This window comes from Pleurodeles waltl, chromosome 12, assembly GCF_031143425.1.
Source record: "Pleurodeles waltl isolate 20211129_DDA chromosome 12, aPleWal1.hap1.20221129, whole genome shotgun sequence".
NCBI classification, from domain to species: domain Eukaryota; kingdom Metazoa; phylum Chordata; class Amphibia; order Caudata; family Salamandridae; genus Pleurodeles; species Pleurodeles waltl.
The window spans coordinates 26,804,481-26,822,436 of NC_090451.1; the positions used below are offsets into that span (position 1 = coordinate 26,804,481).

The following is a 17,956-nucleotide window of genomic DNA, read 5'->3' on the forward strand; positions in this document are numbered from 1 at the left end:
GATGTATGCCCATGTGTAATCCTTATACGGAGCCAATGGGTCTGGATGGGCTGTCGGATACAGGGTACTCACCACCATGTTGTTGATGGACACCCAGCAGTTGCTGGGGAAGTCCTGCAGCATGGACACAGGTGGGGCAGAGAGGGTGTAGGATACAAGGTACTCACCACCATGTTGTTGATGGACACCCAGCAGTTGCTGGGGAAGTCCTGCAGCATGGACAGAGTCAGAGAGGGTGTAGGATACAGGGTACTCACCACCATGTTGTTGATGGACACCCAGCAATTGCTGGGGAAGTCCTGCAGCATGGGCACCGGCGGGGCAGAGAGGAAGTCCTGCAGCATGGGCACCGGCGGGGCAGAGAGGGCGTAGGATACAGGGTACTCACCACCATGTTGTTGATGGACACCCAGCAGTCCCTGGGGAAGTCCTGCAGCATGGGCACCGGCGGGGCAGAGAGGGTGTAGGATACAGGGTACTCACCACCATGTTGTTGATGGACACCCAGCAGTTGCTGAGGAAGTCCTGCAGCATGGGCACCGGCGGGGCAGAGAGGGCGTAGGATACAGGGTACTCACCACCATGTTGTTGATGGACACCCAGCAGTTGCTGGGGAAGTCCTGCAGCATGGGCACCAGGAACTGCAGACAGCCGTCCCAGTGGCACAGAAGAAGCATCATGGCGATCAGGTTGATGATCCGCATCACGGCGCTGGCCAGGTCATAGGTCATGTGAAATATCTGCAGAAAAACAAGTAACAGTTACCCCCAAGTTTGTCCTCAGTGAGGTCCCTGACCTCATCCACCGTCATTAATTCACCGCAGTGCATTGAACCCAGAGTGATATAATATGAACATGTCATTTCTCGTGCAAAACACTGAACTCTCAGAATATTGACCTCACAAGCATCAACGGCTGAGTTGCCCATCACAGACACCCCCACGCTGAAATCTCCCAAGTACCCCGGTTTTTACAAGGATGTCAGAGATGTCCGAGCCACGCATGCTTTGCGGGATTAATTGAGCGAGTCTGCCAGCCGGGGGGCTTACAGAGGGTTTACCATTGGGAAAGTGCACAAAGCCTTGGATCAGAACTTTTAAAGCCCCGCTGCGGAATTTAGTGCTTTGAAAAGGGGGGAGACCTTTAGGGTGGGGGATACCCCCGGACTGCAGGCCACGCTAGTGCTTTACCACTGAGGGTCTCCTCCGGAGAACGACTTTATCCCAAATGTGTGCATTTCATGTGGAGCGTTTCAACCCATGCAACCAGCCCTCAAGGCGCTAGCTGCTAGCAGGGGCGCTATCGTTGATCTACAAGCCAGCGTCTCAGAGCTTGATATCCCCTCAAGGCATCTCAGGGTCCCCCCCTTCCGAGTCTGACACCTCTTTACACCCCAGAAGTGGTCACAGAGGACTTGGGGTAACTGAGTTTGTGGGGAGAGGGTCCTCCATCGGGGTGGTGGAAGACATTGCAACGTCAGGGCGGTTTAACTCAATGTTGTAAAAGTGAAACATGACCACCCTCTATCAAAGATTTGAGCAAAGTTTTAAGTTTGTCAACAACAAGTGGGGGTTTGCTTCTGAAACATGTAGACGTAATGGCCCCCACACCATGGGGGCTTCTCTCCTGGTGTGGGGGTCACCTGGCGATGACCGACACAAAACAACACACGTGATGGCCCCATCTCTGAGCAGCGCGACCAGTGTTACATGCGAACCCCCGACAGCCCTTACTCCGCGGGCTGTCAGGTGAACATGTCGGTAATGGAGTCGGCGGAGGCTTCGTCATCAACATAATTAAAGTCTACCGGCTTGTAAACAAGGCGTAATCAACCGTGCTGGGCAGAGCGGGCACTCAGTCACTGCTGGGCAGAGCGGGCACTCAGTCACCGCTGGGCAGAGCGGGTACTCAGTCACCGCTGGGCAGAGCGGGCACTCAGTCACCGCTGGGCACGGTGCATGCTCTGCCAAACTCTAAATCTGCCCCTAGGATTGGTTTGTGACCCCTTCCAGGGTGCACTGCACAATAGTATGAATTTCCTAGCACCTTGAAACCCAGGCGTCTACGTGGAAACAGACAGAGTTACAGACAGATCGTATATTAGACAAATATCACTCTTCATTGTGGAGACGTCACCTCACAAAAGGACTTCGTGACCTAGAAGAAAGGTTGACGAATAACCTAAAATAAATGTAGGAGGCACATTGGAAGGAACAGGGCTGCTGTAAGAAGTGACTGAAATTAAACATATCTGGATTTTTTCCTACATTTTTTAATCTTACAAGGATAATTTCATTGGTTCTAGAAGTCAGTAGTTTGGCCTGGCTGGTGCCCCGGGAGTCAGGGGGGGGCATCACGCTGGTCTGGAGAGTGTGGTCACAGGTCCCTTGCGCATGGTTACCCCATGATGCCCCCATGATGCCCGTGCACTGAGAGGGCATGGCATCATCAGGGGCACGGAGGGTGGGTACGGAAAGGGAGGCGAGGCGTTTGTAAGCAGCTGTGATCTTCCTTCAGTAACACCAGGCTCACATCAAAGGCCTTGGGCCAGCCCTAAAGAACCTGTGCATGTTGGAGGAGATGCTACTTCCTACCTGAAGAGGCTTTGATGCTGTCATGTCACTAGGAATGTGTATGGTGGAACAATCAGCATTACTTGTCCTCTTGCCACGCTCTGCAGACATTGGTCGGCGGTTATGGTTCATCCTGTGGAAGATCTCCACTGGGCTTCACTGAGGACACAGACACAAGGGTTCCAGATATAGGGCTTTATAAGGTTGCAAACACATCCCCAGCTCTTCATGACATGAGGTTCTTAAACTGAACTTGTTGGAAATAGTGACATGTTACAGACTGAAATGGCATTTCTTTGATTTCAAGGAGCAGATCTTTCAAGGCTGTGGACATTCAGTTTGGTCAAGTAGAGCCCATGAACATCGTTTACAAGATGCTAACGGGCTCTCTAGAGGATCTCTTTAGTTTCATTACTCAAGGATGAGAAGGTGGTGGACTTCCTTGAAGAGCTTGCTTTTGTACATTAGGTTGGATCAACTATAGTCCATGAACATCATGAATTAGAGACTGACAGGCTCGCTGGAGGATCTCTTTAGTTTCATTAGTCATGGATGAGAAGGAGGTGGACTTCTTTGATGATCTCTCTTTTGTAAATTAGGTTGGATCAACTAGAGTCTATGAATATCCTGGACGAGAGACTGACGGGCTCGCTGGAGGATCTCTTTAGTTTCATTACTCATGGATGAAAAGGTGGTGGACTCCCTTGGTGATCTCTCTTTTGTACATTAGGTTGGATCAACTAGAGTCCATGAACATCGTGAACGAGAGACTGACGGGCTCTGTGGAGGATCGCCTTAGTTTCATTACTCAAGGATGAGAAGGAGGTGGACTTCTTTGATGATCTCCCTTTTGTACATTAGGTTGGATCAACTAGAGTCTATGAACATCATGAACTAGAGACTGACAGGCTCGCTGGAGGATCTCTTTAGTATCATTACTCATGGCTGAGAAGGTGGTGGACTCCCTTGATGATCTCTGTTTAGTAAATTAGGTTGGGTAAACTAGAGTCCAAGAACATCGTGGACGAGAGGCTGACGGCCTCTCTGGAGGAACTCTTTAGTTTAATTACTCAAGGATGAAAAAGTGGTGGACTCCCTTGATGATCTCTCTTTTGTACATTAGGTTCAGTTTACTAGAGCCATGAACATCGTGAACGAGGGACCGACGGACTCTCTGGAGGATCGCCTTAGTTTCATTACTCATGGATGAGAAGGTGGTGGGCTCCCTTGATGATCTCTCTTTTGTACATTAGGTTGGATCAAGTAGAGTCCATGAACATCGTGGACAAGAGGTTTTCCGGCTCTCTGGAGGATCTCTTTAATTTCATTAGTCATGGATGAGGAGGTGGTAGACTTCCTTGAGGATCTCTCCTTTGTACAATAGGTTGGATCAACTAGAGTCCATGAACATCGTGGCCAAGAGGGTTTCGGGGTCTCTGGAGGGTTAATGTTTAGTTACATTAGTTTTTGTCAAATGGAGTTGAAGAGCATCACGGACGAGAGGCAGTCGGGTCTCTTTCGTTTTCTCAGAGGTTTATCAATTAGATTGGATTAACCTTTGCTGGACACCAAATGTCTGACTGAATGACTTCTGCAGCTCACTGAAAGTAATATCATATGCCTCGTCTTTGTACCCCCCTTTTACTTTTCATCGGCATAACTTCAGGTAGAGCTTCACTCACAGCCTGCATGGCATCGACAATAAACAAGTGACACAGTATGTTCACTCCATCACCAGATGCAAAACAAATCAAACATTGGAGCAGCTGTACAATCACCCAACCACTTCCTAATCTCTACAGAGTCCGCGTCTTATTCTTGCATGAGGATTATAAATTGTTCCAAAATATCTCTTCAAAGTAAGATGGTCTCATCATCAAACCCCAAAAGGACCTTCTCAGCGTGTAAACCAGTGGTAAACATTTCTGGGCAGAAGCAATTCTTCAACAGAACTTAAGAATCTTACAGCTATGTGGCATTTCTCAAGCCTCAACAACTACTTCGAAACAGTTACAAGTTTAAGGAAAAATAGTTACACCGCATGGCATGGGACAACAAGATCCTACCAAGCATCATTCACCCCCAGCTAGGGCTGTGGCTGGAGTAGAGGGCAGGGAGGCTGTCCCTATATCTGGGATTAGCAATAATGCTTCAAGACTGAGCAGGTTTTCCCTTCTTGCTTGGTCTCAGTAACACCACATTTGAACGTGAAATCTGCCCCGGCTTCGGTTTTGGAGGGGAGGATGCTTTCTATGAACATTTCACCCCAGGTGGTTCAGACACCTTCTCTTGAGAGTCTCTGGGTGATGTTTCTCGCGGATCCCAGCTCACCCTCCTACTCTCATTGCTTCATGCAGCCTGGGTGTCAGGTTCTAGACCGTACAAGCCTCATTTCCACACAAACTACATCTGTCTGGGTAACAGTTCAGAGGCACAGCAGCATCACGGATGGCCCAGACCATGTGCAACCCTGGAGGGAGGACACTTGCTCGGCTTAACCTGATCTGAAAATAAAATCCAGATCTTACTCGTCAAACCACAGCCTCGCTGTTGCTTCAGAGTCTAAATCTTGTTCTGCCCACTAGCCACAAAGCAAAGAAGCATTTGCAATGCAATGGGTCTCGCGTTTGCTCGAGTTAGAGCTATTAGTGTTGTAAATTCATAACTGGACTTTTCTTGCCACATAAATTGAAAATAAAAAGGAAAACTGTTGACATAAGCGAGCAGATTCAAAGCACCACGGCCCCCATGAGCATGAAGGAGAGACACAAAAGGAAAAAGAAGTTCACTAACAGTCAAACGTATCAGCAAAAGTGCAATTATCTATGTAACAGGGTCGATGTCCAAGGCGGTAACAAAAACGCCCCAAAGAGGGACAAAGGTAAAGCATTTACCAATGATAACAAAGGATGTTTGAAAGGCAGGCACGTGAACGAGTGATAGTGATGGGCATGCAGTGGGCATGGTTAAAGCCCACATAGATAACAAGACGTTGGAAAAGCAGCGCTTGCACGCTCGACCTAAAAAAAACCTGGGGATCACATAAGAGTTGTATCTGTCACTAAATAAACCAATGCCGTGCCCAAGGGGGCAATGTTTAACTATCCGTGATGTGCAAATACCACCCTGCTGTGCAAATTTCTCATGGAACTGAATTTACACAAAGTCCTGTTCACGTAATCTATTGGCAGCTCGTTTACGAAGATCTGACAATCACCACGACAGGGGCCGAACACACTTCAGAGTCATGGCGCTAGGATGGACCTGGATTTATGGAAACTTGACCATGCAAAATCCCAGAGTGCATCAGTGGCCTCCAGGATTAAACTCAAGGCACTCTTCCTCATCTGGAGGGCCTAGAGGAATAAGGGCCAATCATATATATAGAAGCCTCCCCACTACATAAGATAATCCGCTTCAATGTATCTTGTTAGAAATGGGGTTTTTGGTTGGCAGTCAGGTTGCCCTCTGTCCAAGCAAGAACCCTCACTCTAGTCAGGGTAAGTCACACACAATCCAAAATCAGCCTGTGCTCACCCTCCGGTAGCTTGGCACGAGCAGTCAGGCTTAACTTAGAAGGCAATGTGTAAAGCATTTGTGCAATAAATCATACAACACCATAGCATAACACCACAAAAATACACCACAGTGTTTAGAAAAATATATAATATTTATCTGGGTATCTTCAGGACAAAACGATCAAAGTTGCAATATGAATTTGTAAAGATATCACTGAAAAGTGATATAAAGTGTCTTAAGTCTTTAGAAAGTAAACAAAGTCTCTTTCAAACACAAAGTACCTGGTTTCTGGTGGAAAATCTCCTCAGAGGGCCACAAAGGAAGAGGTGCGTGGAAAAAGGGTGTGTGCGTCGATTTCTCCCCAGCACACACGGACTTGCGTCGTTATTTTCCACGCGGGGAAGTCGTGCGTCGTTTTCTGGCGCGCGTACAGTCTCTTTCTGTGGGTCGCGGGGATTACCAGATGTCCCGGATCTGTGCGTGGATTTTCCGGCTTGTTTTCCGGCTGCGCGTCGTTCTGCGGGGCTGCGCATCAAAGTTTCGATCTCACGGCAGGCGTCGCGTCGATTTCTCCTGCGGAGTCGGGCGGCGTTGTCCTTGCGAGGCCGTGCGTCAAAGTTTTGATCTCACGGCAGGCGTCGCGTCGATTTCTCCCGGGAAGTCGGGCGGCGTTGTCCTTGCGAGGCCGTGCGTTAAAGTTTCGGTCGTCCCGAAGGCGTAGCGTTGATCTGCGTCGGTGTGCAGCGTTTTTCTTGCCGCGGAACAAGCTGTGCGTCGAAAAGTTCGGCGCACGGAGCGTCCAAGAGGAAGAGAGAAGTCTTTTTGGTCCTGAGACTTCAGGGAACAGGAGGCAAGCTCTATCCAAGCCCTTGGAGAGCACTTTTACAGCCAGGCAAGAGTTCAGCAAGGCAGCAGGCCAACGGCAAGGCAGCAGTCCTTTGTAGAAAAGCAGACAGGTGAGTCCTTTGAGCAGCCAGGCAGTTCTTGGCAGGATGTAGTTTCTGGTTCAGGTTTCTTCTCCAGCAAGTGTCTAATGAGGTAGGGCAGAGGCCCTGTTTTATACTAAGTTGTGCCTTTGAAGTGGGGGTGACTTCAAAGAGTGTCTAAGAAATGCACCAAGCCCCCTTTCAGTTCAATCCTGTCTGCCAGAGTCCCAGTAGGGGGTGTGGCAGTCCTTTGTGTGAGGGCAGACCCTCCACCCTCCCAGCCCAGGAAGACCCATTCAAAATGCAGATGTATGCAAGTGAGGCTGAGTACCCTGTGTTTGGGGTGTGTCTGAGTGAATGCACAAGGAGCTGTCAACTAAACCTAGCCAGACGTGGATTGAAGGGCACAACAAGATTTTAGTGCAAAGAAATGCTCACTTTCTAAAAAGTGGCATTTCTAGAATAGTAATATTAAATCCGACTTCACCAGTCAGCAGGACTTTATATTACCATTCTGGCCATACTAAATATGACCTTCCTGCTCCTTTCAGATCAGCAGCTGCCACTTCAACAGTGTATGAGGGCAGCCCCAATGTTAGCCTATGAAGGGAGCAGGCCTCACAGTAGTGTAAAAACGAATTTAGGAGTTTTACACTACCAGGACCTATAACTACACAGGTACATGTCCTGCCTTTCACCCACACAGCACCCTGCTCTAGGGGTTACCTAGGGCACACATTAGGGATGACTTATATGTAGAAAAAGGGGAGTTCTAGGCTTGGCAAGTACTTTTAAATGCCAACTCGAAGTGGCAGTGAAACTGCACACACAGGCCTTGCAATGGCAGGCCTGAGCCAGGGTTAAGGGGCTACTGTGGCGGGTGGCACAACCAGTGCTGCAGGGCCACTAGTAGCATTTAATCTACCTGCCCTAGGCACATGTAGTGCACTCTACCAGGGACTTACAAGTAAATTAAATAGTCAATCATGGATAAACCAATCAGTAGTACAATTTATACAGAGAGCATATGCACTTTAGCACTGGTTAGCAGCGGTAAAGTGCCCAGAGGTCAAAAGCCAACAACAACAGGTCAGAAAAAATAGGAGGAAGGAGGCAAAAAGTTTGGGGATGTCCCTGTCAAAAAGCCAGGTCCAACATGACCCCCTACCAGCCCAAAGCCAGGGGAGAACAATCACTATCCTGATGTACTTCCCTGTTTGAGGCGACAGAACAAGGACCCAGGCCCACAACAGCAGGGGCATGCTCCAGTTCTTCGCCTTCCTGACTCCAATTGGATCCCTCTGTCCATACTCTCAGGGCCCACTAAGCCAACCCATGGGGAACCTTTCTCCTTACCTGCGGATCCCATCTGTGCAGCACCTAACCTTACTTTGCTCACAGATGTATCCCAGGAGCAGGATAGTACCACCATGACCAACACAGTGGTGTTGCCCACTCTACCCCCGGGGTGTGACACTTGTCCCCTCCCCAGGGATAACTCTGTCCACCCGGACAGCAAGCCACAGTGATTACTGACAGCTGCCAGGGATGAGAGCCAGGCCCCAGGCCTCTCAAAGCTCTCCAACCACTGTGGCTGTGGAGAGTGGGGGGCGGTAGCCCCAGGTGCTGGGCACCCTTTAACCACTCTCCCTTCCACCAGGTCAGGGATGACAGCCTGAACCTGGTCCTCCCCTCTGGGGCTCTGTACCCTCCCTCCTGGAGCGGTACCCCCAGAGTCCAACATGGTCAGGGTGCTTAAAGAAGTCGCCCTGTACCATTCCTCCACCAGTGCAGGGCTGTTAACCTGCAACTGGCCCTCCAACCTGGGGTCTGTACCTTCAGGTTGGACAAGGGCCCGGGGTGAGGCTTCCCTCCCCCTGCCCTCCCTTCTGGGGCCCAGCACCCTCCAACTAGGAGTGGCCTCCTCAGAAGACAACATGGTAGGGGCACTGTTATCAGTAGCCCCTCCCTCCAGGTCCGGGGGGACACCCTGAACCTGGTCTTCCAGCCCAGGGTCTGTACCCTCAGACTGGATCACTGCCTGGCAAACCAGGACTTTCTGGGAGGCACACCTACCCCCCACCAGGGCAGAGTTTAACCTCTGCACCTGACCATTCAACTCAGAGTCACCACCCTGAAGTTGAACAATTGCCTGGCATGCCAGGACTTCCTGGAGGGCACACTGACCCTCCACCAGGTCAGAGTTTAACCTCTGAACTTGGCCATTCAACTCGGAGTCACCACCCTGCGGTTGAACAATTGCCTGGCACGCCAGGACTTTCCGGGGGGGCACACCTACCCCCCACCAGGTCAGAGTTTAACCTCTGAGCCTGGTTCCTCAACCCAGGGTCACCACCCTGAGGTTGGGCAATTGCCTGGCACGCCAGGACTTTCTGGGGGGCACACCTACCCCCCACCAGGTCAGAGTTTAACCTCTGAACCTGGTCATCCAACCCAGAGTCAACACCCTGAGGTTGGATAATTGCCTGGCACAGCAGGACTTCTTGGGAGGCACACCTACCTCCCACCAGGTCAGAGTTTAACCTCTGAACCTGGGTATCCAACCCAGGGTCACCACCCTGAGGTTGGGCAACTGCCTGGCACACCAGGACTTTCTGGGAGGCACGCCTACCTCCCACCAGGTCAGAGGTTATCCTCTGAACCTGGTTCTCCAACCCAGGGTCACCACCCTGAGGTTGAACAATTGCCTGGCACGCCAGGACTTTCTGGGGGGCACACCTACCCCCCACCAGGTCAGAGTTTAACCTCTGAACCTGGTTATCCAACCCAGAGTCAGCACTCTGAGGTTGGACAACTGCCTGGTACACCAGGACTTTCTGGGGGGCACACCTACCCCCCAACAGGTCAGAGTTTATCCCCTGAACCTGGTTAGCCAACCCAGAGTCACCACCCTGAGGTTGAACCATTGCCTGGCAGGCCAGGACTTCCAGGGAGGCACACCTACCTCCCACCAGGTCAGAGTTTAAGCTCTGAGCCTGGTTTCCCAACCCAGGGTCACCAACCTGAGGTTGGGCAATTGCCTGGCACGCCAGGACTTTCTGTGGGGCACACCTACCCCCCACCAGGTCAGAGTTTAACCTCTGAACCTGGTCATCCAACCCAGAGTCAACACCCTGAGGTTGGACAATTGCCTGGCACAGCAGGACTTCTTGGGAGGCACATCTACCTCCCACCAGGTCAGAGTTTAACCTCTGAACCTGGGTATCCAACCCAGAGTCACCACCCTGAGGTTGAATCTTTGCCTGGCATGCCAGGACTTCCTGGGGGGCACTCTCACCCCCCACAAGGGACACACAGTCCCCAAGGGCCACACAAGAGTCTGGTTGGCGCAGGTCTCCCGACCTCTGCCCATCTGGCAGAGTCTGGGTTTCCCCCAAACCAGAAACGGTTTCACCTGGGTCATTCCTGGGGGGCTCTGCTCTCAGAGCTGTCCCCTGACTCTCAAGGTCCTCCACTGGGGTCTGCAACCCCCTCTCAACCCTATGTCTGGACTTCTGCACTCCCTCACTAGGAGGGGTACTGCCAGACACCAGAACTGTTGGGATGCTGGCTACAGTCACCCCCCAAGTTCTTCTGACACTGCGGGGCTTCCCTCAAAAGGTGGCCCTACGGTACAGGCTAGGCTTCCCTCCTGGTGTTCCCTCATGGAACCCTCTAGGACCTGGGACACTACAATCCTTTCCCACCTCACTCGGTTGGGAACCACCTAGACCACTCCCTTCAGGAGCACCCCCAAATGCCTCTTCAGACTCTCTGGTACTCACCCAGAAGTCTGCCTCCATTGTAAGTTCCCTGGGGTCAGAGAACTCACACTCCACCTGGTGTTGGCGTAGCTCTGGAAAATAAGGACCAGACATATGCTCTCCAGCAATTACATCATTCTGCCCTTCACATGTATTAACCACAGTACCCTTCACCCAACCACCCAGTAACTCAACCTTGGAAAAGCACTCTACCTAACCCTCCTGAGACTGGTGAGACAGTATCTGTCTGTCCCTGACACTCAACCCATACTCTTCTGGGATGTCTCTACACTCTATATCCAGGACGTCCACCAGGGGGGAACCCTTTTCTCCGTCACGCTCTGCTAGAGTCAGTAAAGTGTCCCTCTCCCCAGTAGGAATATGACTCCCTGTGCCAGTTCCCCAATCCTTCTCAGGGACCCTGTGCATAACGGGAACTACCTCATACCCTTGAACCGCCTGGGGTGTGTCAACTCCCTTCTTCAAGTTGGGCACCACATCTCTGGGCTTGTGCCCTTCTTCAGCAGTACTAGATGCAAGATTTTTGCTGCCACCATCTGAACTGGACTCAGCCCTTCCGGCCTCCAGTTTCAGCTCTTTACAGCTCAGCTCTTGAGCTGCAATCTTTTCTTCTTCCAGGGCTAAGAGTCTTTTTGCCTCAACCTCTGCAAGATACTCCTCTAATTGTTGCTCCTGTCGCCTTTGACCTCGGAGCCATTCATCTATTTCTGGGTCACTGTCCTCATCTGAGTAGTCTTCCTCCTCATGTGAGCAGTCTTCCTCCTCATGTGCGTAGTCCTCCTCCTCATCTGAGGGGTACTTAGTCATTTGGTTTCTTGCTGCCTCTCTCTCTGCCCATCTTTCCTCCCCCCAGACTATGTAGTTATGTAGCATCTCCGCCTTAGTAGATCTCCTTGCTACAGGAAGGCCCCATTTTCTGCAAAGCTTCCTTAGGTCAGCCTTAGTGAGGTGGTCAGTACGAACAAAGAATGAGTAGGTAAGCAATCCCATTCTGATAAGATCTTACCAGCAAAAACCAAAATCCAAAGTCCAAAATATCAATAGTATATCCAGGAGGACATCAGACAATCAAAAGCCAAAAAAAGATGAAAAATCAAGTTGACCTTCAACTGTGGGTAGGTAGTGAAATACTTAGCTACTGTATGTCACTGCACAAACACAAGTCCTATCCTCACCGCTGATCACCAATGTTAGAAATGGGGTTTTTGGTTGGCAGTCAGGTTGCCCTCTGTCCAAGCAAGAACCCTCACTCTAGTCAGGGTAAGTCACACACAATCCAAAATCAGCCTGTGCTCACCCTCCGGTAGCTTGGCACGAGCAGTCAGGCTTAACTTAGAAGGCAATGTGTAAAGCATTTGTGCAATAAATCATACAACACCATAGCATAACACCACAAAAATACACCACACAGTGTTTAGAAAAATATATAATATTTATCTGGGTATCTTCAGGTCAAAACGATCAAAGTTGCAATATGAATTTGTAAAGATATCACTGAAAAGTGATATAAAGTGTCTTAAGTCTTTAGAAAGTAAACAAAGTCTCTTTCAAACACAAAGTACCTGGTTTCTGGTGGAAAATCTCCTCAGAGGGCCACAAAGGAAGAGGTGCGTGGTAAAAGGGTGTGTGCGTCGATTTCTCCCCAGCACACACAGACTTGCGTCGTTATTTTCCACGCGGGGAAGTCGTGCGTCATTTTCCGGCGCGCGGACAGTCTCTTTCTGTGGGTCGCGGGATTACCAGATGTCCCGGGTCTGTGCGTGGATTTTCCTGCTTGTTTTCCGGCTGCGCGTCGTTCTGCGGGGCTGCGCGTCGAAGTTTTGATCTCACGGCAGGCGTCGCATCGATTTCTCCTGCGGAGTCAGGCGGCGTTGTCCTTGCGAGGCCGTGCGTCAAAGTTTTGATCTCACGGCAGGCGTCGCGACGATTTCTCCAGGGAAGTCGGGCGGCGTTGTCCTTGCGAGGCCGTGAGTTAAAGTTTCGGTCGTCCCGAAGGCGTCGCGTTGATCAGCGTCGGTGTGCAGCGTTTTTCTTGCCGCGGAACAAGCTGTGCGTCGAAAAGTTCGGCGCACGGAGCGTCCAAGAGGAAGAGAGAAGTCTTTTTGGTCCTGAGACTTCAGGGAACAGGAGGCAAGCTCTATCCAAGCCCTTGGAGAGCACTTTTACAGCCAGGCAAGAGTTCAGCAAGGCAGCAGGCCAACAGCAAGGCAGCAGTCCTTTGTAGAAAAGCAGACAGGTGAGTCCTTTGAGCAGCCAGGCAGTTCTTCTTGGCAGGATGTAGTTTCTGGTTCAGGTTTCTTCTCCAGCAAGTGTCTCATGAGGTAGGGCAGAGGCCCTGTTTTATACTAAGTTGTGCCTTTGAAGTGGGGGTGACTTTAAAGAGTGTCTAAGAAATGCACCAGGTCCCCTTTCAGTTCAATCCTGTCTGCCAGGGTCCCCGTAGGGGGTGTGGCAGTCCTTTGTGTGAGAGCAGGCCCTCCACCCTCCCAGCCCAGGAAGACCCATTCAAAATGCAGATGTATGCAAGTGAGGCTGAATACCCTGTGTTTGGGGTGTGTCTGAGTGAATGCACAAGGAGCTGTCAACTAAACCTAGCCAGACGTGGATTGAAGGGCACAACAAGATTTTAGTGCAAAGAAATGCTCACTTTCTAAAAAGTGGCATTTCTAGAATAGTAATATTAAATCCGACTTCACCAGTCAGCAGGACTTTATATTACCATTCTGGCCATACTAAATATGACCTTCCTGCTCCTTTCAGATCAGCAGCTGCCACTTCAACAGTGTATGAGGGCAGCCCCAATGTTAGCCTATGAAGGGAGCAGGCCTCACAGTAGTGTAAAAAAGAATTTAGGAGTTTTACACTACCAGGACCTATAACTACACAGGTACATGTCCTGCCTTTTACCTACACAGCACCCTGCTCTAGGGGTTACCTAGGGCACACATTAAGGATGACTTATATGTAGAAAAAGGGGAGTTCTAGGCTTGGCAAGTACCTTTAAATGCCAAGTCGAAGTGGCAGTGAAACTGCACACACAGGCTTTGCAATGGCAGGCCTGAGACAAGGTTAAGGGGCTACTGAAGTGGGTGGCACAACCAGTGCTGCAGGCCCACTAGTAGCATTTAATCTACAGGCCCTAGGCACATGTAGTGCACTCTACCAGGGACTTACAAGTAAATTAAATAGTCAATCATGGATAAACCAATCAGTAGTACAATTTATACAGAGAGCATATGCACTTTAGCACTGGTTAGCAGCGGTAAAGTGCCCAGAGGTCAAAAGCCAACAACAACAGGTCAGAAAAAATAGGAGGAAGGAGGCAAAAAGTTTGGGGATGTCCCTGTCAAAAAGCCAGGTCCAACATATCTGATCCCACTTTGTCCCTTATGTCGTTAGGTTGACCCCTGGGCCCTAAATTCAGAAACATAGGCCATCAGCTCAGAGCCAAACTTAACTAACTCAGACTCAAAAAACTAAAAGTTATGCCTGGGCAAAATGTAATTACATCAGCGTAATTTGTGAGATTTATGGAATGTGGCGTTACCTCATTACGCCACAATGCATAATTACGCTACCATTTGCAACAAAGTTGAACCGTGGGAACAGTGTAGACAACCAGATTGTACGCAGCTCTTTTGCAACAATTGTATTATTCACACTGCTTTTTTTTTTTAGCACAAAATGCACCCTTCTGTTAAAAATGGGTGCGAGGGCACATTTCACACAAATAATGTAGCACAAAATAACAAATTTGCATTTCCACAAAGTTTAACATAATTACGCGAAATCAAATTACACTAGTTATGCACACTCCTACTTAAAACCAACGTAAAAAAACGCTCTTGCTGACCACTCGCCTCTGAAAACACGACTGAAGAATTTTGGCCTCAGGGCAACTCACCCGACTGGACTTTAAGAGTACGCTTAATGTATGGCATATGTGTGTGGGAAATATATTCATTTCTGTGTGAAACGGATGTGAGAGAGGGCCTCTTCTTGGCATGGTTATCCCCCCACTTCTTGCCTGATGGTGATATGTCCTAGAGGTTGCAGTGCCCAGGGCCCCTCCTAACCAGGTCCCCTGGGCCAGAGCTCTTTCCCTAAATCTGTTGAGATGCATTGGTACATTTGGATACACCCTAAGCTACCATTATAAGTCCCTAGTAAAGAGGCACCTAGGTGCCCAAGGGCATGGGGTACTATGGGTAGGCCCCTGGGGCAGCAGCATCGATTGTGCCACTCTCTAGGTCCATGCATCCAGATGTACCCAGCACTGCCATTGCAGGCTGAGTGTTCTGGTGCAACCCTAAATCTCAACATGGAACACTGTCTCTGTGCCTGTCTACTATACACTGCATTTACTATGGGTAAGACACCTCTCTGGCAGGCCTTATAACCCTAAGGCAGGGTGCTCCATATTATATGTGAGGGCATAGATGCATGAGCCATATGCCCCCACTGTGTCCTTGCCAAACCGGGGACATAGTGAGTGAACCGAGCAGCCATTTTAATGCAGGTGCTGGACACAGGTCAACACGAGTTTCCCAGCTACATGATGGCTACTCTGAACCCTGGGTTGTTTGGTATCAAACACCTCATAATGATAATTCCAAACTGGTACCAGTATTGGATTTATCCCTAAATGTACCCAGGGGCCACCTTAGAGGTGCCCCCTGCAAACGCTAACTATCCTGACATGGTTGCTGACTGGTCTTACTCAGCTGCCACCTCCAGACAGCCAATATACAAACCTTGGGGGAGAGGCCTGCCTTTCCAGTTTGTAACACAGTGCCCTTCCTGGATGGAGGAGCTAACACCCCCTCCCCCAGGAATGTGCACTGTCCTGGCGGTGAGCTTCAAAGGCTTACGGCCTTGAAACTCGACCCCCAAGCCTGCTGCTAGCAGCAGGTGTCATCCCCCTTTGCAAACCCCCACTTCTGGCAGGAGCAAAGGCAGGAAACCTAACAAAGGGTAGGAGGAGTGGCCTCATCTGGCATGCACCACCACTAAGGTGTTGCCTGCGAGGTGGGCCCTCAAATTCAGTTTCCTTCATCTTGGAATGGAAAAAAATAGCCAGTTAGGTTTAGGGCAGTGACCCTTCCCACAGTAAGTGGTCACTATAGTGGGTGTAGCCACTAAAAGGTAAGTGTCCCATTGGACACTACCAGGTTTCCCCTAAAACACCTATTAAATTCAGTATTTAGTGGGCACCCTCAGACCAAGAGATCAGATTCAAAAGGACAAAGACCAGCACCAAAGAAGATCCAAAGCAAGAGAACTGTGGATCTGCTGCATAAAGAAAAGGTGCCTTTTCGGTGCACCTAGGACCTAAAAATCGCCGCTCCAGAGGAGAGGGACACTGGGGAAACCTGGCAAGACCTCCAGGCTTCACAAATCGCTGCAGATCTCCCTTCTGAGTAGAGACACCACTCTGCACACTAACAACGACCAATAAGCCAGTGAGGGTCACTTCACGGACTGGCCGATATCTCCTGAACCAGAAGTCACAGCCGGACCCATTAACACACCGATGACCCCGCAAGTGTGCAAAGTTTGGCGGCACTGCACCCTACAGTGGCCAAGTCGTGCCAATACCCCGAGCACCGGTCAGTGGATGTCGGAAACCAAGTGAAACAGCTCCCCCTGAGCTGCAACTGGACCAGAAGGAAGCCCGAGTCGAGGGACTTCAGGAACACCCCGGACCTCCCACCACAGTGCCCCTGTTGTCCTGCATATCGACCCTGACCGCGACCTGCATCTGGACCAGAGAGACATCTTTGTGCACAGCCCTTTGATCAACAACGGGCCCTGCAACGAGGAACCAGTTGTGCCCCAAGGGTCACTCACCCCTTGCGACCTCGACACCACAAGGGGACCCCAAGGCACCACCTTTAACCCTTCCCCTGCAGACCTTTTCCGAGTGGTCCCCTGCAGTGACCCTGCACCAGCTCCAAGAGTCTTTCCAATGCTGCTCCCGCTGCAACCGGGAGCCACCCGAACTTCTCCTGCACGCACAGCGTGCCCGATGACTGCGACCAATCTGCCAAAGGTTAACTGCCTATTGTTTCCTATGGTGCGTAATTAAGCACAGAAAGACTGCATTTATTAAAACTTGAAAAATTCATAACTTAAAAAGTACTTAACCAGTTTTGATAATCTTGGTCTTAAAAAATATATAAAAATCGGAAGTATTTGTATAAATTGGTCTCGGGTTCTACCTTTGAGTGTGCGAGTTGCATGATTAATACTGTGAGTTCAACAGATGCTTAGCACTTCTGCAAGATTAGCCTAACTGCTCGACCTAGCACCTCAAAAACTAGAGCATGAGGTGGTCTAGTTTTACCCCCTGTTAACCACCGCGTGGTTGCCTGGACCCCCTGCACGGTGTGCCTGGCGTGTGCACTCCACAGAGGGCCGGCCTCCTGCAGCAGAGCTCTGGGGGCTCAGAAAACACTCAAAGATCTGAGCAAAGAGGGCGCTGCTGCCCCAAGTCAAAGTCCAGGAGCCTGGGGGGGTCAGGCCCCTGCCCCAGGTGGATGGAGAGAGAGAGAGAGAGAAGGGTGGGAAGAAAGGGGGGGCGGAGAGACAGAGCGAGAAAGAGAGGGAGAGAGGAAAGAGGTAGTGAGGAAGAGACTGAGGGGGGAGAGTGAGGAGTGAGAGAGCGAGTGTGTGTGGGAAGGAAGCAGGCACGAGCAGTGGGGGGGCACCCCTTCCCCCCCAGTAGTGCAGGCTCCTTCAGTGTGACCAGCACCAGCCCAGCACCTGAATCAACACTCACTCAAGCTCCAGGCTCATTCATCAAAATCAAATGCATCTCATCACCCGAATAAGGTCAAAACAGCACAAACGTTCCAGGGGTTGAAAGTTGTGCTCCAGATACACGTGGCTTCTCCGTTCCGACTGAACACTCACGAGGCACTGAGGACTCCTCCCACCAGTCACAGCCCGAGTCCGGCTGTCGCCTGCCTTCACTCAGGCCGGAGGGGCTGGGGCAGTCAGTCACTTTCTCCAGGCGAGTTTCTGTGAGGTGTCTCTTGTCTTCAGTCAGGCCGGAGGGGCTGGGGAAGCCTTCTCCAGGCGCTACAATTTCTATCTTTCACTGAGTCGGTGACGGTGTCTCTTGCCTTCAGTCAGGCCGGGGGGGGGGGGG

The 17,956-nt window shown here is 50.5% G+C and overlaps 1 protein-coding gene across 1 annotated transcript in view; it reads right to left on the reverse strand.

Annotated features, from left to right (window-relative positions):
* The window catches only part of HCN2 (hyperpolarization activated cyclic nucleotide gated potassium and sodium channel 2), a 289,150-nt gene that overhangs the window by 116,153 nt on the left and 155,041 nt on the right, over positions 1-17,956 (reverse strand). Inside the window, exon 3 of the mRNA XM_069216276.1 lies at positions 579-740. Within this exon, the coding sequence (XP_069072377.1) occupies positions 579-740 (162 nt within the window). The remainder of the gene's footprint in view (positions 1-578; positions 741-17,956) is intronic.